The following is a 22,115-nucleotide window of genomic DNA, read 5'->3' as shown; positions in this document are numbered from 1 at the left end:
CTCGGTCCATCCATCCATCCATCCATGCACACACGGGGAGAACATGCATACTCCACACAGGCGGGTCCGGGATCAAACTTGGGACCTCAGAACTGTGAGGCCAACGCTTTCCAGCTGAGCCACCATGCCACCCTGCCACGGACCAGTTTCACGTAAAGATATAATTCGATGGAGTGGCATAGCTATAAATAAAAATAAGTGATTAAAAATACAACTCATCGGCTAATCAGTTGAATCCTTAATTTGTACTTGCACTACTCTTGTATTTTGTCACAGTAAAACAAGTGCTACGATGACAAGAAGACTGAAGGCCTGGAGAAGTATCAGTCATTAAGAAGTAAAGTTGCTGTCTGATGTTTTGTGTCTTCAGTTTCCCTCAAATTTGGGCCAATTCAAAATGTTGAGGCATCCCCATACCGCCATTGTTCTCCATCCGTTCCCTTGGGAACCAATTTCAAATACCAGGTTACGGATTAAAATACACAAATTAATGGACCGATTGGGCTCAAATCAAAAAGCAGATTATGGGCTTAGTTAATAGAATACATTTTCGTGACAATGCTCATATGATCTGATTAACCCGTGGTATTAATGTGCATGAAATTAGTTTACAGTTTCAGGACACCATATTTCCTTTTCCTGGCTCGTTGCCTCAGGCTCTCTCAATGTCTACTTACTATTTTGGACTCCTGCGTCAGTTTTACCTGCAAGCTAAAAGTGCATCACTAAGTAGTTTATACAACAAAAGGGGAGCAGCTGACAGTGATAAAAGAGGCAGTTGAACAGTCCTTAATAACTGCTCGGGAAAAGTTGATTCAGTTGGCCGGAAGACTTGATATTGTTGTAGAAATTATAGTTTCACAGAAATACGGTTAAATAGAACATTTACGATGTGTTTCATTTTCAAAGTGATTACAGCACAGTTTACAGTATAAAAAAAGGAGTACTGTTGTGCTGTATTTGATTTTGTTTAGCCCCTTATGATGCATACAATAATATAATTCATAGTACAAATACAGTATAATACTGTTCCAATTTTACAGATAAAGCTTCCAATTTTACAGCAAAGGCTTAAATTAACCTGAATCTACACTCGTTTTGTGCTGACTCAGCTAGAAAACGTTACCTTGAGCCAGCAGCAATAGTTTATCACCGTGGAAGAAGATCCTAACTGATAATAGAACGGGTTCCCAGGCTTTTATCCGTTGATACCACGATGGTGTTGGTGCTGTTGATGATGATGGTGCTTTGGATCCTTTGTTTTTGTTTTGGTGTCGTTTTTCATTGTGAGTTTCACAACATGTACAAATGCAAAGTGTTCACACTTGCTACCGTTATTCCCAGCTGAAATAGCCCGAGTATGAATACAATTACAGTCAGTGATGCGATGCAACATGAGATCATATCAATTCTCTTGACCATACAATTCATTATCAGCATTGTGCTTCATTTATGATCTTTATTGTTCAAAATAATACTCGTCGTCTGTATTCGGGTGGCGGGTGAACTAGAATCTATCCCAGCTGACTTTCAACAAGAGGCTGGGCGCATCCTGAACTGGAATGTGGAAGGAAGAACACGCGCAAACAAACAGAAAACATGCAAACTCCACGCAGGAAAGCCAGCGCAGAGTTTTCAAACACCAACCTCACAACTGCAAATCATACAAACTAACCACGTGTTCACCATGCTTTAAGTTTCAAATGCATTCTAAAATACGTTATTATTATTTTGTTTGAAATGAGAAGTGTTATAATCTGTGTTGGCCTGATCAATGCATACAATCAGGACAAAATGAAAGATAAACAGAAGGTGGTATCAATTCTATCATCACAATTACGTCTGAAATGAGGCAGCATGGTGGACAAGAGGTTCCACCAGGGCCTTCCTGTTTGAAAAGAGCGTGTTTGGTTAATTGTAAACTTTAACTTTCCAATTGGTGTGAACGTGAGTTGGCTTGCTTGTTTTACTGTATAAGGTCCCAACAGTATGTGCCCCACGATTGTGTAGTGTCCAGCAGTCCAACATGTGTCTTGCCTCTCAGTCAAGGTCAGCTGGGGTCCAAGCTCACCGAGCCTAATGACGATATGTACATTTTCACTCAATTTGCACTTTTTTTCAAATCATTTTTATAAATGCAAACGCATTTTAAATGACATTGGAGCATTATTGATCTTTTTCTCAATTGAATTTGTGGTCTTTTTGAAGTCATGGCAGCCATTTTGTCAAAACCCTGAGGCATAATGGGAATTCGTTCTGCTGGTTACGCAACATAGTTTGAATGTTTTTTTAAATTTCTCTTAAGTTTTTTTTTTTTTTTTTTTTTACTTAATCATTTTTCTCAAAATCTGTAAGTTTTGTTTTATTTTAATATTTGGCCATTTCTTGTCAAACAGTATATCATTGGGATTCCTCATAACGTCGCGTGGACCATCGGCAAAGATAAAAAAAAAAAACGGAGTGCAACGACAACTTCAACTTTTCTCTCTCTCTCTCTCTCTCTCTCTCTCTCTCTCTCTCTCACTCCGCGCTATCTCTTCATCAAGTGTGTGTTTGTTTGGAGGGCGGAGGAGGGAAAGGAGGGGGAAGGCGGGAAGGGGTGCACCGTGGGACAGCGCCGACCGAGGGCCCTCCTCCCCGCCTCCCCAGATGTGGAGCAGCTCGCCGGGGTCAGTTCCAGTCGGAACAGCGCAGCGACGACGTCTAACGTTGACAACGACGTTTCACTTAACATCGCGGATCCACTCGAACTTTCCCCCCGCCCTCCAGTGGCCCCCTGCCGGCTTCCTCATCAGTCGCAGACTTGAAGACGTTCGGATTTATGAACAACCCATGTGGACTTTCTGTTTAAGCACTTTCAACGAGAAGGAATGCCTAATTTCTTGGCGAAAGTAACTTTATTGTTGTGGCTGATTGGACTAGCGCGAGGTGAGTCGTCCTCTCGCCATCATTCAGCTCCAATGTGAATGAATGCCTCAACACGTTTTGCAGCCAACTTGTTGCTCTCGAACTCCAATTTGATGCTTGGACGACTTCATGACTGAAGTCAGGGTTGTCCTAACATTTGCAGCTCAAGGCCCCAAGTTTATTATTAGAAATGGGCTTCCTTTCCGGGACACATTGCCATAAATTTGATACTTACTGTCCGTAAACTAAAGCTAAAGAGCATATAATAATAAGTTTGGGAGGCAATTCAATAGGTTGGATTTTTTTTCGGGGCTCTTTATGCACCTGTTGGCGTCCCGTTCTCCATTCTACCCCTACTTTCAGTTATTGGCAACCTAATCATTAAAGCTTGAAAGAACAACTAGCTGCCCAGAACAGGACTTTTCTAACTTTTTGCACATTTTTCCAAGGATCCTTTTATATACCACGGCCTAAATATATGAATAATTATTGCTTAATTTTGAGAAGTTATAAGAAATTACTTTTTTAAAGAGAAAACATTTTTTTCATGAAAAAGTTATCTTTCCAAATACTCTTTTTTTCCCAGAAAAACGCATCAATATTTTCCACATTTTTGTAGACTTTTCTCTTATTTTTTGTTTATTCAATACATTTTTGTTCATTAAACATGTGTATATATATATATATATATATATATATATAGATAGATAGATATTTTTCTTCCAAGGAAAATTATTTAATTTTAATGTTGTGTTTCTGTTCAATTTTATATTGATTTAAATCCGTGTACAATAAGAAGTAGAAATAATTACACGAATAGCGTTTGACCTCATATTTCTTCTTCCAAACAATCTTTACAATAACAAGTACATATAGTATTTTTTTGGGATGAAGTCATTGTCTTACAAGAGAAAAGTGGTATTACTCCAAGACAAATTCGTAATAGGATAATATGAAAGTCAACGTCTGTTGAGGGCTGAGGTTGTGTTACACCAAGTGAATTTACCTTCCTTCTCCCAATAATACACTTTTTATTCTCTAAAAATAAGGCTGTATTCCAAAATTAAATGAAATTGGTTGTTGAAAAAAAATAGGACTTTACTTTCACAAAATGGCCCAAAGATACAATAAGGTTAATAAGGTCATATTTAATTGTTTGTATCATTGTATCATTGAGCACCAGTCCAGATAACGTAGGATATTTAGGTATGTACTTTTTTTTACATGATATGACATATTTTATTGCAAATTACCTAGTGGACTCGCAGACACCAGTTTGGGAACCCCTGACCCGGAGGGCCCGCCCACCAAACCGCTGTCAAGACCCACAATCTTTCACTATGACAGCTAACTGCACATACCTGAGATCTTTTTAGTGTTGTTGCACATGAGATTTATTCTGTTAGAACAAGCCCAAGTGTATTGTTATTATTATCAGTGTGGGGAAGATTCCTTTGGGAATCTAATTGGTTGGAATTACTATTGTTGGATATATTATTCACCACATAAAGTATGTATTCTTTACACAAAAAAGATGGATACAAATTTTGTGGAAATGTAAATACATAATGAAACATATTTGTTGTATTATACATTTGCTGGTTACACATTACATACTGTAAACTGTATTTTTACAGCATGTGGAAAACATGTTGACCTAATGACAAATGTGCACAATATTGTAAACAACATTGCTTCATGACAAACCCAGATAAGTTCATGTTTCATAGAGTCCAAAATTAAAGACGAAACTGTTCAAACCTTAATGTGCTTTTGTGTTCAAAAGTATAACTATGGGTGTCATATTTTCAAAATCTCAGTTAAACTCATAGATTGCAGCAGAAGGTAGCGCTTTGAGGTCATTTTTGGAAACACAATTACATTTGAAACTATGGCACATGACCATCTTTAGAAAGAAGAAGTGATGTGGAAAAAAAATCCTAGCTTTTTTTGTCTATATTTTCCATATGTCACTAAAATTGTAATTCTAGAAATGTCCAAAAGCAACTGTAATTTAACAAGACATTTTCTCCCAGTTACGTTTTGAATTACAATGACATGAATTTTGGAATGAAATCACGTATACTCGTTACTCCCCATCACTGGTTATTCTTCCAAACTTTTCCTTGGCAGGCCTCAGATGCTCCATGCCCACGGAGTCGTGTTTGAACCAGGGGAGGTGTGAGGCCACTCCAGATGGCAACGGACAGTGCAAGTAAGTGCAAAAATTCACTTTTTAAACACATAAGAAATGGGGAGCACGTGTGCAAGTTGAGTCATAGATGGCGAACGGTGGGTCGGCGCGCGACCAAGGCCCCTCTGCGGCCAAACTCTGTCAAACCTAAATCTTGTTTTTGCGCTTCTTTCACCCGGCGACAGCTGGGGTCTCCAGAAGCCCGGTGACCATTGTTCTCATCAGCGATTAATTCTGTGTGACTAATCTGGGTGAGGCTTCCCAGAGAGCCCAGACCATCAGAGCCTGTCCTTCCAGACACAGACCCCTACCACCCCACCCTTCCTCCTTTTCCCTCTCTCTTGAGATTTTGTCCCTAAGTGGCCATCAGGCCCTCTTAGTCCCACTGGACAGATGGCAGAGGGGTTTCCAAAGTTATGTACTTTGTCTGCAACAAAGTGCCATCACATGAAGGTCATTGCCACATGAGGGTGTATCGTTCCAAAAGTGCTCATTCTTCAATGTTTTTGCTTTATTTGTCAACTGAGTTTACCAGTAGCGTATATTTTGGGATACCGTTGGTTTTGGTAGGTGCACACTACTATGTTTCCTGTCAGACTTTATAAACCGAAAATAATTCCATACAGCTGAACTGTTGGGGACTTTTTTGTCAATCATGTCATCCGTTGAGCCTTGGGCAATCTCCCTCGTCATTTCCTCCAAGGGAGCATTCATTTTCTCTTTGTTTTTCAGCGCTCTCCCACAGCTGCAGCAGAAGACTGCAAACATTAGGATTGACGGTCATGGCTCAATTGACCCCTCGATTGGTTCAGAAACTTTACATTATTGGTTATTCATATTGTATGTCAAAACATGGACAAATGTATTCGATCAAACTCTATTGACCAAATCTCAAATATTTATCGAGAATCAGTTATTTTGCCTACGATTGGCTGGCAACGAGTTGATGGTGTAACCCGCCTCCTGCCCGAAGCTAGCGAGGATACCCTTGCGATGATAAGTGAAACAGAAAATGGATGTCGGAAGTTATTTTGAGAAATGTATCTTTATTGTTTTATTATTGCTACTCTTAATTAAGACATTTTGATGGACTGCTGTCGCTGCTAAATAGTGAGACTGAGATATCCAAAGAGGACATCATCATTGGCGGCCCCACCTTGTATTGCGATACCACCACATCCTGTCTTTTATAATCACCGGGCTTTATCATGTTAACTCAAACACCAACCGGATAGACACATTACCATGGCGATGGCAACACCAATTGATTGGTTGTGTGTTTTATGAGAACAAAATGGGGAATAACGTGTGCTGGTGCGCATCGGTGTTTAGGAGAGGACTTTAATTCAAGGATTGTTTGAGGTATGTTAACATACTTTTCATAAGATATGACTCACAAGCAGGCAACAAAAGATTATGTAGCTTACCAAGCTAATGCTAGCAATAACGGTTGTACGTAAACATGTCAGCGTTATGTCGAATCATACTCAAAGTTTTGGTGCGCGTGATTAAATTGAATTGCAATAATTTAATTACAGTAAGTTAGCACCCATTATTTCTGTCATGTTCAAATGTTGGTTTGACCTGATTGAATGAAAGACCTGAATGGAGAATACCTTTGAAGATACTGTGCACAATAGATGAGTATAGAAGAAGAAGAAGCCATTTAAATACATACGTTGCTCCATCTTATGATTGGATCCGTTATCGTTTTTTCAAACACGTTGATCAGCCACAAAAATTCTGAATTTTTAAAGCCTCATACAGTTTCACTCTGAGGGAATGAAAAGTCACGGATGGTGTAGTGGTGCATTACCCCTGACTTTGCCTGACTTTGGGGCGGGCAGTTTGGGTTCAGTTCCCGCTCAGTGACAATATGAATGCAAGTGCGAATGGTTAACGTCTTTATGTGGATTGGCTCCACCAGCAGAAATGTTTGTAAACAGTATAAAAATTCCAAGGTATAGCAGGGAAGCAAAGGATAAACTGTGATATGGCACGGGAACATTGGACCTGTACAACCTACAGCAAGGAAGTGAGGTGTCCAATCAGATGATATTGACTCTTCATGCTTCTGATTGCACTTAATATGCATGAGAGACAACTAATACCGTTTCTTGTGGGCAGATGGATACAAAATGCTGTGTGTGGGGGCAGTCCACAGAGGTATGAAGTTTTAAAAAAAATATATTTATGTGTGATCTTAGCTGGTCTCAGGAGAGGCCATTGGTAGTTTTGTGGTTCATAAAGTTGCAGTGTCATAGAAAATGGAGGGATAGTTTCAGTTGTTTTTTTTAACAATATCCCAAATGCTCCTGCCCTCCTGTAATGTGGGATCATAGCATCAATCACAATTCCTGTAGAGCCAAAACCCGGCCGCCATCTTTGGCCTCCCACTGCAGCTCAATTTGGTCTGGTTGTGTTATTTACCCCTTTTAGTCCTCAAGTTACCCACCCAACCAACTAACTTTCCCCATCTACTCTTGGGGTGCCACAAAGACATCATTGTGCCTCTGCATTGTGCTCCTTCTCAGACTTCTTCAATTTAACATGGAGATAGGGCAGGAGGTGCTCACTCCAAGCTCACAGTTTCTACAGGGATTTTATCGGGCTCACAAAAATTTGTGTTAGTGTGTTTACAGCATGCCACCTGGTTGTCATATAAATTGATTTGTCTTTTTCGGAATTATGAACCTATTGGTATACTATAAAATGGTATACTGGGTGTGAGGTCCTCAGTTTAGAATGGAATTCGTTCCCTAAATTTATGTTAATGCACTATTGAAGTCATAATTAAACTAGATTTATGACAAACACAGTGAAAAACTGAGGCCACTTAGTATTAATATTCTGGAGCGAGGTGTGTAACGATGCACTAAAAATCCTGATTCCTTATTTTCCTTGTTTTTTTTTTTAAACATCACACTTGGGTTCATTCAGTACAGTAAGGGAACAGATCTTTCTCTTAAGGACCATGCCACATGAATAGTTTTTCTTCTTTTTAGGAATTGAAGGACGCATACAAGTGCAAAAGTACCAATCTGAAGCGTGTGAAGTATTATGCTATAAAAAGGCATCCCCTTGCTTGATGCTAATCTGTACTGTATTTGTTTACGGAGTCGTTGTGTGGCTATTGCTTTGGCTCCATCAGAAAAGCTTAGAAGATGCTGTTTAAATGTTAAATTTGCCTCTCTGGCACAAGCCAGAGACTTTGAGTTGTGTTGTATTCGTTTAAAGAGTCGTCAAGTGGCTAGAGCATGAGGCAGTTCCTCTTCTTCTCCCTTATGGCCCCGTCACACCATGACATTCTGGTCAACGTTCTCTGAACATTTCAATCGTTCTATTTTTCAGTGTTCTCAAATGAGGATGACACCTCTGGCGTGTGATTAACGTGTGTCTAACGCATGACTAAAGTGTGTCTAACACACGAGAAGCGTGTAACAGCGACCAAATAAGATACCCCTCAAAACCATTAGTGTGTGCTAACGTGTCACTGGCACGCGATGAGCGATTAGTCACCATTAGACGAGCGTGTTGAGCGTGTGACTAAACGGGTGAATAACGAGAGAATAGCGTTTTGCTGGCGTGTAATTTTTACAGTGGAATGGGAACGAAAACATTGGAAATTTCATACTCACTTCAGTTGTTCTCGTGAGTTTGAACAGTCAGCATCATGCCGCATAGACGAAAAAAAGGTGGGGTGCTCACTTCAGCAACTCACGCTGCAAGTAAGAATGCGAAGCATCGGTTTATATACCCATATGCATGGTCGTTCGGGAAACGCTCGAATGACGCTCAATGGACGCCAAAGGACGTTCGTTTGACTTTAGTTACACGCTGTGTGCGCTAGGGGATTGTTCAGTGGTCGTTGACAGGTCGCCAGTGAGTCGTTTACTGCAAAGCAAACAATTAAGTAACAACCAAGTAATGCTAGAGTAACGACTGACTAACGATGGCCAAATGCGTGCAAGGCTCTGCGAACGTTAGTAAAACGTTCCACAAATGTTGTTAAACGTTATGCAGCGTTTAAAATTAAACGTTGATGAACGATGGTCTCGGTGAGAACTTTTGTGCATGTTCAAAACTTTTTTTCCGGACCAGTGTTCTCCGCCGATTCCCAGCGATCATTGACGTTCACTAGCATTCAAAAAACGCTCTTTTGGCGGTATCCCGGCGACCATGGGTGACTACCAACGTTTCCTCAAGCGCTAAAGAACGCTGACCAGAACGTCATGGTGTGATGGGGCCATTATGTACTGTTCAAACTCTGTAGACCTCTGTACTGTATAAAATCTGTATATGAACACATGTACCATGAGTATTGAGGAAGTTTCTCTCTTTTTATCATTTGCTGTGAAATGCGCTTAAGTTTGAAGGCTTTAGGATAGTGATTCCCCTCCACTATGCTGTGAGAGATGATGGTGTGTGAAGCGACAAGTCCATGTAATTGGTAGAAGAATGGAAGCATGGTGGTTGACAGGTTAGCAGATCTGCCTCACAGTTGAGACCTGGTGTGTCGGTGGAATTGAGGAGAACTTGGAAGTATTCTCCCCACCGACTCACAACATCCTGAGTTGAGGTAAGCAGTGCCCCATCCTCACGATACACGGTGTTGACGGTGCTTTGCTTCCCCCTCCTGAGACGCCTGACGGTGGACCAGAATTTCCTCGAAGTTGTCTGGAAGTCGTTCTCCATGGCCTCACCAAACTTCTCCCACGCCCGGGTTTTTGCCTCAGCAACCACCAAAGCTGTATTCTGCCTGGCCGGCCGGTACCTATGAGCTGCCTTGTGAGTCCCACAGACCAAAAAAGCCCGATAGGAGTCCTTCTCCAGCTTGATAGTGTCCCTCACTGTTGGTGTCCATCAACGTGTTCAGGGGTTGCTGCCCACGACAGGCACCGACCACCTTACGGTCACAGCTCCAGTCGGCAGTGGCAGCAATGGAGGCACGTAACATCCTCCACTCGGACTTAATGTTCCTCTTACCCTGAAACATGAGCAAAGTTCTTTCGGAGATGAGAATTAAAATCCCTTCTTTCAGGGGAATCTGCCAGTCATTCCTAGCGGACCCTCACGATACATTTGGGCCTGCCATGTCGGACCAGCATCTTCCACCACAATCGAAGCCAACTCGTCACCAGGTGATCAGTTGACAGCTCCACCCCTCACAAATGTCCAAGACATGCTGCTGCAAGTCCGATGACACGACCACAAAGTTAGTCATCGAGCTATGACCTAGGGTGTCCTGGTCCCAAGTGCATGTGTGGGACACCCTTATGCCTGAACATGCTGTTTGTTATGGACAATTCGTGATGAGCACAGAAGTCCAGTAACAGAACCCAACTTGGGTTCTGGTTTTGGGCAGTTCTTCCCAATCACATCCTTCCAGGACTCACTGTCATTGCCCACGTGAGCATGAAAGTCCCCCAGCAGGATGATGGAATCCTCAGAAGGAGCACACTCCAGCACTCCCTCTAAGGACCCGTGTCGAGGCAAGGAAATCTGAATCCATTTGTGTATATCATCATGGTGGTCTTTCAGCAATACTTTGTCTGGTCCCTCACCAAAAGCCTGTTTGCCATGGGTGACCCTCGCAGGGGTGTGTAGCCCCAGACAACTTAGCTCCTAGGATCATAGGGACACACAACCCCCTTCACCATGATGAAATGAGGTGACAACTCAAGGAAGGCGAAAAAAAAAGATCTCACAACTTATTCACTGCCAGTTGTTTTGAAAGCAGAGTTCTAAGTCGAAGAGTTCCAAGAGTTACAAGCTGAGATCTTTATCTTCTACTCAAATACTGTGCTGATCTCAAATGCAAACTGATGCAATTCTACCAACTACAGGGATCTGTTAGTCATGACAGTGGTTTTCAAACCTTAATTCCACAGACAAACAGAGTTAAAGCACCTATGTGTTAAAGAAAATCAACTGACAAATATATTAGGTGGTGGCATTAAATGGTTGGATTCCATTTGATGAATATAAAACTCTGCAACAATGAATGGTTTATACTACAGTAATACCCTTACATGTGGGCAAGGAGTCACAGTCATCATTTCACTTTTGTGTGTGAGACAAATGGTCAAAAATACAAGTGAGAAAAGTTTTCATCTGGACAAAGTATGTCTTTGTTGTTGTAAAGATAACATTTCTCTTTAAAACAATTTATCAAAATATTAGGACCTGTTTCTCAAAAATATGTTTTTAAAAAAATTTCTATAGCATTTACTGTAGAGGAACACGTCTTTGGAAAAATGTCTCCACTATAAGAGATCCCTCGACCAAAAAAAGTTTGAAAAACCCTGTTGTAAAACACCTGACTTAATCCCTCACCTGACTATTTATTCTTTTGATATGTGATGCATGGTGTCTTCTGAATCGGTGGGTCCTATATGTAACATTAAAATACAAATAAGGTAAAAAGAGCTTTCCACATTCCAATCCATGTGCGAGGGGAATGTTTGTCTCTAATATCAACCAAAGGCATTAATTCCTTGCTGATATGTGCAATGAACACTACATTAAACTCCAACTTCAATGAAAGTGAGCCCTTGTCTTTCCAGTTCTGCTGACACTTCAATGGCACTTCTGTTTGCTATGGTCAGATGAGTCTGTCTATACCCCCCACCCCACCCTACCCCATGCGTGGCCCCTGTATTAGCACACACACCTCCATTGAGAGTCAGGAAATGGCCTCAGAGCGACTCAAGGGAAGAAAAGGTGTCGTATCTCATCATGTGATCACACAACTTGGAAACACAGACTTTTTTTTTTCTACACATTCCCTTTGGCGAGAATTTTTCTGAAGAGTGGGCTGATTGGGCCAACAAAAATCTCAATGATGAGGATTAGCGATACTTCTAAGATTCCTTGTTGCCAAGACAAATCTCCCTGATCCTTGATGGCTTTCTGGAAGGCATGACAGTTGATGTTTTTTTTTTTCCCTCCTCATCCGACCATCTGTCTGCGGGTTGGGGGGGCGAAGGATGTAATGACTTGTGGTTTTGTGCATTCAGCTTCAGACACAAACTGGCTGATGTTGCCTGGAGTCTAACTCTGTTTTCTTGGTCTTAAAAGGCGAGCTCAACGCATACTGACAGTCAGGTCATATTTTAGCGTTTTACTTCCTCAAAATGGACTAGTTCTTGGAGTCACTAAAATTAAGACTGAGGCTTTTGGGGTTCCGGGACTTGTTACCTTGGAAATGTTTTCATCAAGGACTACAATGTCTACCCCTAGAATCCCAAGCACTACCCTTTTTACGACTACTAAAAAAAAGTTCCCAGCATTTGCAGGTGTCTCTGAACACAACTAATATCTTGGATTTTTGTGAAATGGTTTTGTTATTTTATGGTGTGCCAAAGTTTTAAAAAATCACAGAACCGAGATGTTACCTTGCTGTTCGCTAAGTAGAGGTCGAACTTCACAGTAATTGTTCAGAAAGTTGACTTGTGGCTAGAGCATGAGGTAGTTAGACTTGTCCGCGAATGGGACATTTCTGGATATGACTTTCTTCACATCCCGAAAACATGCATTCATTGGAAACTCCAAATTGCCCCTCGTAGTATGTATGGATGAATGGGTGGATATCTGATTGATATCAGTAAGCATGTTTGCGGATGAACACCATGCATGTCCCAGAATGGATCTAAGATGTGACACATGTGGAAAAAAACATTTACAGCACAGGTGTCAAATCCAAGGCCCGCGGGCCAGATCCAGAGTTGGATCCAGGTACCTCATTTTAGGGAGTTGGAGCCCATCACAGCTGACATTGAGCAAGAGTTAGGGTACAACCTGGAGTGGTCACTAGCTATGGAAACTATAGAGTATTAAATAACTCTAAATGCTGTTTAAATGTTTTGTGAATGTGGAAGAAAAAAACAAATAACTCACATAAGCAGATAGAGAGAGAACATGCAAATATAACACAAGAAGGCCTGAGCCAAGATACAAACTCTAAACCTAAAAATTGTTTGGCATGTGTGCTAACCACGAGGCCGCCATGCTGTCTGAAATCTAATCATCCATCATAAAAAATTATAATATTCAAATGCAGGGGAAAATATTTAATGCAATCATGCAATTATTTGGGGGTCCTACACAGAACATCCCTGACCTTTACATTTGAAAAGGGACAAGAAGTGTAATTCCTTCATGCTCTATTCACAAATCAACTTCACAAACAAATATATTTTATGTAATATTGTATAATCATACGTGTATAAACATCTATAATTTAGCTACATTTACAGTAGGTCTTGGCCAGAGGATATCGTGTCTCGCAATATGTTCAAAACTACTGAGCCATCACGAAACATTCGTTTGAGACACGCAAGGGCAATTGTGTAATTAACTGGGCTTTTGGCATGCCTTCACACTCTATTGTTTGCCATTAAAGCCATTTGTGTGATTTTTATCATTATCACCTGCCCCCCCTGAGTGCAAACATGACTACAACGTGGCCTGTGATGAAAACTACTTGGTCACTCCTGGTGGAGAGGTACATTGTGATGTTCCTGGAGCACTGGCATTCTACCTCCGGACTACTCGAATGCCTTTAAATAGTTTCGAGCTCCTGTTGTAGTTATTGTTGTTGTTGCCAGGCAATCGCATTGATCAGTCAACTTCTAGTTCCAGGAATGCAGCCACTTCCTTCGGGCGTTTCCACAGGTCCATTACGGTCAGTGTAGTGGGAGCCGCTGTGCAGTTGAAGATGTGCTGTGTATCGTGAGGGCCCTATCTGCATTTCGGGCAGAGGTTAACGATAGTATTGTCGATACGAGCCAAATAGTCATTGAGCATGTTCGTCAAACACCGTGTCGGTGGGGATGTCTTCATCGATGTCTTGACGGTATGTGCGGACGTTATAGCGAAGGCGCTGTTGTGGTGGTTCGTTTGACACCTGATGGCACGGGTGCGGGGGTAGTTGGGAGTATAGTAGATACTGCCGGGCGAGTAGTTCATTGTGTTGCTTCACCGGTAGGATTTTAGTGTCACAATGGGCTCAGCGCGCCAGAACCGCCAACCCGGCCCAGCCAATGCTCGTCAAACCCTCCAAGCAATCACTAAAGGTCATCTGTTTTTTTGGCCAGTGGAGCAGCCTAACCCGGCCGGGCTGCTCCGTATGATCTTTCTGTTGTAGTGATTACTGTTGCTGTGACCTGTAAGATGTGCTTCCCCTGCATGCCTCTGTTACACTCCCAAATAAATAGGGTCTCTATGATGAAGATCTAGAGATGTGGGGTGGTCAGGGCAGCTCTCCCATCCAATTAGAGAGGGCATCAAAGAAGGATGGATGAAATGGGAGGTGTAGAAGCTTTCAAGCTTTCCTTTTCATTTGTTTTACCCAAAGGGGGGGGGGGGCTGTGGTGTTTGGGTGTTCCACTTCCACAACAAACAACTCCACTTATGGAGTGATTACTGTCGTTTCCCATGATGGCCGCCTACGGGGAGTGTGAAGGAACAGCAAGAGCAGAGGCGACTCACCCTCGGGCAACGCTTTTAACAGATCAGACAGGCGCAGGACCAAGTAGCCAGGAAATGAGATTGGGTGGCGGAGACAGGAGGACAAACACCACTGACCTGCTTTGACTACAGCGAGCAGCACCAGAAATACAGAAATAATTATAATCATTATAGCATTATAATCCAGGTTTCTGGAGTTGTGGGCAAGGCAGCTAATCCCTGAGCCAGAGGATGAAGCAAACCTCTGAAGAATGTCTTCTGCTATTATGCTATTGAGTTTCAAGTATTATTTTCTATACTAGGGTGTGTCATAGAAGTTTTAGGACTGGTGTCACAAGTGGTGTAAAGGGGTATCTCGTATAGGATCTCGAATGATCTTTCCCGATTTTAATTAAAAAAAGTCCCATTAATCCATTCCATCTCCCCTAAAAAGACTTTTTTTTTTTTTTTAAATCAGGAAAATGGCACTCTGTAATATACTTGATGATGATGTGAACGATTTACCAAAACAATTTGAAATGTGGACTCATCAGAACACAGAAGACTTTCGTCTTTTCATTACTGTATCTTAGATGAGCTTGGGACCAGAGAAGCGGGCGTCATTTTTGGGTCTTGTTGAGAAATGGCTTCTGCTTTGCAAAGACGAAGTTTAAGTTGCGCTTACGGATGTAGCGCTGAACTATATTTACTGACACTGATTTTATAAAGCCTTCCTGAGCCCATGTGGTGATATCTAATATGACGTAAGTTTTTGATGCAGTGGCGCCCGAGAGATCGAGGGTCAAGGACGTGTACGTTTTTTCACTGCGGTCAGGCCACCTGAAAAGTCGAAGTAGCCGCTACAATGATCGTGTCTTACTGTGGCCTCTCCCTCAACATGCTGAGGGCCAACTTCAAAGAAAAAGGTTCATACATTACCACATTGGACATCAATGGCATTTTAGGCTTTTATCTAGATGTTGGCCGTGCAGTACGTCAATGACGCGTTAACCATGTGTTTGCCCACTGATGCGTGGCTGATTAGGTTGCTGGCACTGCTGCAAATTAAGCACTTTTCATATATACAGTGCCCCCATTTTAAATGTGAAAAAAAAAAATTGTGGTAGCCAAAATCAACTATTCGTTACCCTGTCTGTGGCACTTTGCATTGCTTGTTAGCATGAAGATAAACGGACTATGCTAAGGCAAAACTATATAATTTTTTTAAATGCATATTGTGTAATCCTCATAAACATCAAGTGGGAGTGTCAATAAACACCTTGAAGGCTCTTTTTAAAGATTTTTTTTTTGTTTACCATTAAATGCTTGATTTGAGTTTAGTTCACTTCCTATACAGTGCTTGTATCGTATTTTTGCACATAAGTCCAAGCAAAGATTTTACTGCTCGATGGCTTATATCTTGAGACTAACATCCCAAGCCATCATTGTGCCTAGTGTCGTAATTTCACATTAGATAGGTGGGAAAACATTTGAACGACATAGCTATTAGACAATCTTATATTATCATATAAGCTTTTAAAAATCGGTTGGTCAATTACCTCAAAACGTTCCCTTTAAATGCCATTGACAGAATATTAGATTTTTCTTAGCAGCCTAAAATTATTATCCTTTAATGAAGTGTACCAAAAGGGGATTATTTTAAAATATTCAAAATTATGTCAATCCAGAACCTGACACCAATAATATCTCACAGGGATCCACATGGCTCAATAATCAAATCAATGCCATTCATTTAAGCTCCTTTAAAAAGAGGATGTCTACAGATGTCCTCTATGATCGTACAGTGCACGTGTAGTTAATATTCTGTATATTCTGTGTCCGAGATGACAGATGGCAGATTGGGCCAACACTGATGGGGAAAACCCCTTTTCTAGTGGGGTCAAATGTCAGCACAACATCTGCTGCCTGGCTCGAGCCACCACATGGGTCTGTGTAAGTGCTGCCGACCTGTTGCCATGGACTACGGCGGCAACCATTGAAGAGCAAGGAACAATGTCCAGGAAAGATAATAACAGAATCGGCTTTACCAATGGGATAATCCCACCGTGGTTATACGATAGCACACCCAACACCTGATATTTACTCAACTTCTGATTTATGCTCCTTCTCTCCGTCTTCATTATTTACCTTTCATGCAGTACAGTTTAAGCTGCTGCAGAGATTCCTCTTGTTGAAGCAGCTGCCTCTCACTGTTTTGAATCCATAAAAGAGCCGTCAGCCGTCTTTTGTCTTGCCCCAGTCCATTTACTTTGTAGGTATTTTTAACAATTATTTATGGGGTAACTTTGTATTTCTATTAAGGTTTTTAGATACAGAATATGAACAAAAACTGCAAAACAAAAGTAAAGATGCAAACATAAAGGAAAACTAGTGAATACAAATTATCCTAATACAAGACAATATATCACAAGATATTTCCAACTTTAATTCATCCCTTACCAAGCTTGGAACTCAAGTTACGATATTTGTACTCTAAATCAAGTCAATTTTCCCCATGGAAATGATTTCAAATAGTGTCAATCTGGTCCAAGCCAGCAGCCACTCCTATAAAAAAAAACAATTCTTTTTTGTCCTATTTTTAATAAAACAAGTCAATGTTGATGAAAATACCAATAGTGGGACAGTTTTCCAACAAACGTTTTTCCAAGTCCAGGAATTGGTAGATGATGATTTTGCAGATTTTTCAATGTTTTCCTGTCTCTGCTAACATTGTTTCACAGTCTGTGGTGTCTGTACTCATGCGCTTGTGTAGTTTACTGATGAGAACTTTGTTTTATTTATTTATTTTTTAAGTTTAAACTCTTAGCGATGCACTGCCTTTTAAGAAGTGACATTGTGCCGAGCGTATATTTCACAGGCCCTTGCCAAGTTAAAGAGCAAACTGTTAACATTCTTCACAGAGTGTGCACTGCAACTGACTTACGACCAGACTGTGTTTGGATAGTGTCCACGTGCGGCAATACTTTTGGTTTGTGTTTGATGCCTCAGCGTGAGACGTTGGGCAGTTTGGCACTTTCTGTGTGTTTTTCAGGGGCAAGCTGGCAGCGTGCCTGTGGTGAGGTTTCATATGTTCAGTGGACATCAATGATCAGGTGTATATTTGCGCTTTAGTATTCAGAATTTCAATGTTTGCATATTTTGCTCTATCTGAAGCGCCTGACAAAAATGCCACCAAAGGCCTCTCAAATAAAGAAATGGGGTCAAGAAAAGTATGTTGAAGTTATATATTTTCCCGAGCTTTGTATATCAGCTATATTTAGTCTGGGTTGTTAGTGTATGTTACAGAGAGTCCACCTTCCCTCTTTCACATTCCTTTGGTTTGTCCCCTTATGTGCACATATCAGTTACAAACGGTGTGGAATAAACTCATTTGCTAGGTGGCATTCGAATAAGAGGTCACGTGGCAGCATTTACTACCGTGCTAACTACAAATATTTACTGACATTTTGGAGGAACAAATGGCACTCAAAGAACAAGTTTGCACAGCAGCGTAAGAATACAGAAACGTGTATTTGGTGGGAAGGGGGGTATACAGAAAAGCAAGAATCCACCTGAGGAAGTGAAACTAATGAGAAATTAGAGGTCCAGAATACAGTGTTACCCTGATTTGTTAGTTCTCCAATCTACAAGTTTTTCAAGACGTGAGCTGGCACTTTATTTATTTTTGCTTTATGTTGTGAACAAATTTTCAGTTCCAAGCTTGCCACATACACGCAGATTCCCTAAATACTATAGTATCGATAGTGTTTACAATTTATTAACACAGTCAACATTTTTTTCATTTTCTTTTGTATGTTTGATTATGTTTTCACACGTGACAAAAAATTTGGGGGTGGGGGGGCTGAACAGATTCATAGCATTTGATATAATTTTCAATGGGGAAAAATTGATTTGATGAACAGGTAAACTGAGTTACCACCTTCCTCTTGGGGAAAAATGTACTCATGAATCAAAATACTACTGTTTAGTAAAAGGAGTTTTGAAGAAAGTTCATCAGGACAAACTCATCCTCTGCACAAGTGGAGTTTGAATTAACTTCTGAATGACTATTCACCTCCTTTTTGATTTAAGCTGTTGTGTCCATTACGACTGCAACAAAATTATTTTAATAATTAATCTTGTGATTTATCTCGGCCCCACCTGTGTGGAGTTTGCATGTTCTCCCCGTGGCTGCGTGGGTTTTCTCCGGGGGTTCTAGTTTCCTCTCACATCCCAAAAAAACATCCAACATTAATTGGACACTCAAAATTGTCTGTCTCCATGTGCCCTGCGATTGGCTGGTAACCAATTCAGGGTGTACCTCGCCTCCTGCCCGTTGACAGTTGGGTTAGGCTGCAGCTTTCCCGCAACCCTTGTGAGGATAAGCGGCTAAGAAAATCAATGGATGGATGAAATCAATTACAAAAAAGTTTTTGGGGAAATTTTCATTTCTTACTTAAAAAACAGAACATTATTTTAAATTGACAGTGTAGAAATAGCAGAAACATAAATTTCAAAAAATAGGCAAAAATGTTTTTCCAAAGTAAGAGCAAATGTTTGCAAATGTCTTATTTCAATTCAATGCTTTCGTGAAGGAGAATATTTACTGTGTAGACGGTAAAATTCTGAGGATTCTGACATATTTAAGATAAAGAAGGTATCCAAATTATGAAAAAAATAAAATACTCGTCAATTAGTGTTATAACCGATTAGTTTGTGATTAATCCATTAAATGTTACATGTCTTGTGTTTGTACTTGGGGACAAGTGGTGGGATGTCGCAGGCAGGAAGACTGGTGAGATTATGGGAGGTGGTTGTGCTGGGGGTGTGTGTGTGGGGGGGGGGGCGCTTTGAATTTGCCAGGAGAGCAGCTGCCGTCTTCTTCATTAACATGCGCACCTGCTCCTTGCTGCCTTTTTCCAGTTCGGCTCATGCAGCGCCTCCCAACCACTGGGGCCTAAAGAGGAACCCCCACAGCCCTCTTTTTCACCCCACCACTCCACACACAAAGAAACATAAACGCTTTCTCATCCACTGAGACAAGCTGGCGATGTGCAAGAATTTGTGGCTCAACAGGTTTTAATGATGAGCAAGAAAATACATAGAACACAACATAATAACATACACAGACTGAACCCCCGCTGTATTGTTTTTTTTTTTCAAATCCCCCCAATATGTTGAAGATTTTTAAATATCGTTTGTGTTTTTACAGTTTAAAGGCAAGTCTAAATTTAGAGTTGTACACCGTCAGTGTAGGACAATGTTGTGCCATGAAATGCCAGGCAGCACTGAGTTCTGCGAGAAATATTATAGCTGAATTAGTATCAAGAAAAGCCAGAGGGTCCCCTACTAAGCTGTAGTAATAGTCGTCCTCACAGCGCAGAAAGATAGTACCGTATTTTCCACACGATTAGGCACACTGCATTGTATTATTATATATATTATTATGGCCTATTTTAAAACTTTTTTTTCATATATAAGGCGCACCGCATTATAAGGCGCATAGATTAGACGCTACAGTAGAGTCTGGGCTTACATTATGCATCCATTAGATGGAGCTACACTAAAGGCTCAATATTGATCCATATTTTAGGTGCACCGGATTATAAGGCGCACCATCGGCTTTTGAGAAAATTAAAGGCTTTTAGGTGCGCCTTATAGTGCGGAAAATACGGTATGCTTATGAGTCTTGTTGTATGCTCTGTTTGTATGTGTTGCTGCTCAATGTGTACTTACCGTACAGCAGTAACATCTATGCTAATTTCAGTGAGTCACTTCAACTGGGCATGTGACAAATAAAAAGCCCAAAGCTAGCACACTTTGGCTCTTTTTTGAAGAACTGTCGTTCCTTTTCTTTCCTCAATGTGATATATTTCCATTTTCGTGACAGTAAGAAAGTCAGAAAATGTCACACAATATAGTGTTTTAAAAAGTTCAAGTGTGTTTAATTAAAGCGCACTGTAAGGGTAAAACTAAATGAAATTCTTTTCACTAATTTATACTGTAGCTGGTAGGTCTGGAACGTTTCCCCCAGTAATGAACAGGATTTCACTGTAGTTCATTGGTCACTTGAAAATGGTGGTTCTTCTCCCAGCCTAGATGGCAATTGATGGTTGGAGGAACTCAACATTTATTACTGACTCAACTGAGTCAGTAATAAATTTCTCACCATTTTTTCAGAATTTCATCAAGAAAAGATTTGACATTTTTATGTTGTTGGACCTGGACTTTCCAGTCAACTTGGGACATCGTCTGTGCACTGCATTCTGTAATTCACGTCATTAACTTTGCCGTATTATTTTTTTGACACAGTATTGCACAAGGTTTTGTGAGCAACTTTAAATGAGAGGCAAATGATATCCATATCCGCCCTTGTTCTCGTCAGAGCACCTGCACCTTATTGCAGAAATACATGGCACAATGTGTATGGACACACAAAATGGCAGCCTTGGTTGACATGCCACTGGTCACTCAGTCCAATGTTTACAGAGCGGGCAGCCTAGCATGTGATGTTTTCTTTTTCTTGCCACAATCCCAAGGCTGAGTAATCCCCCGAGAGGGTGACTGTCAAAACACCCGTCTGTGGCTAAAAGAGGAGTCTGCTGCTCAGCCTCCACACACTCATTGGAGCCCCTGGGAATGTTTTGGGATGTAGTCCTGGCATCCCTTTCAGTGCTAACAGACAGTTTGTCTGTCCTCAGGTATTTGGTGTGACAGTGGTGCGATGTCGTGGGAAGGCCAGTTGGGTAGCGCTGGGATCCTTTATGAAATTTGCTATCATTGCATTTTTTGCTATCTTGAGGGAGACAAGATTGCTGCTGTGTTGGTTTTGCCGACTATTAAACACTCACTTTGCTTCTTCAATGTTTTAATATTATTCCTCTTTTAAGAATTGAAACTCTTCGTTTTATGTTTATCATAAAGTTCTCTTTACACTTACTTGTAAAAGTTAAGAATGTTAAATGCTCCTTAATGCCTCTATAGTCTGGCTTATATGATAGTTCTGTTCATTTAATTTCAGTGTTCCCTGTTCATTTGCAGAGAGAAAAATCTGAGCGTAACTGATGGTTCCTAAATAGTGTTTGAACTTGTCTACAGATGCCACGGAACGGTGGCAAAAAAAAACCCATTTAACTAAATGAAGAACCTCAACTCACTTTAACATAGTTTCTTGACACCAAAATGCAACAAGATACAAAGTGCTGCATTTTTCTAAACAAAGCTCTCAAGCCACTTCACTGTAGCTCCTTGGCACTAAGATGGCACAAAATTGCCAAACCAAAACTTAACAAAATGGCATAGGTTAGACGACCAGTTAACAGTGTAGTCCACCGACAGGACTTGGTCAATAACCTGCAAAGAGCTCGGACCACCGTTTCCAAGGTGACTGTTGGTAATACACTAAGACGTCATGGTTTGAAATCATGCATGGCACGGAAGGTTCACCTGCTTAAATCAGCACATGTCAAGGCCCATCTTGAATTTGCCAGTGACCATTTGGATGATACAGAGGAGTCGTGGGAGAACGTTTGTGGTCAGATGAGACCAAAATGGAACTTTTTGG

At 41.0% G+C, this 22,115-nt stretch overlaps 1 protein-coding gene across 2 annotated transcripts in view; it reads left to right on the top strand.

The window, feature by feature from the left end:
• LOC133498894 (neurogenic locus notch homolog protein 1-like) overlaps window positions 1-22,115 on the top strand; it is an 84,457-nt gene that overhangs the window by 8,090 nt on the left and 54,252 nt on the right. For both annotated transcript variants that reach the window (XM_061816148.1, XM_061816147.1), the window contains exons 2-3: window positions 2,547-2,928; window positions 5,041-5,122. In XM_061816148.1, the coding sequence (XP_061672132.1) occupies window positions 2,871-2,928; window positions 5,041-5,122 (140 nt within the window). In that variant the 5' untranslated portion in view covers window positions 2,547-2,870. The remainder of the gene's footprint in view (window positions 1-2,546; window positions 2,929-5,040; window positions 5,123-22,115) is intronic.

Source organism: Syngnathoides biaculeatus, chromosome 4 (genome assembly GCF_019802595.1).
Source record: "Syngnathoides biaculeatus isolate LvHL_M chromosome 4, ASM1980259v1, whole genome shotgun sequence".
Taxonomy (NCBI): domain Eukaryota; kingdom Metazoa; phylum Chordata; class Actinopteri; order Syngnathiformes; family Syngnathidae; genus Syngnathoides; species Syngnathoides biaculeatus.
The sequence above is the reverse complement of the archived record's forward strand: the minus strand, read 5'-3'. Positions and strand labels throughout refer to the sequence as shown.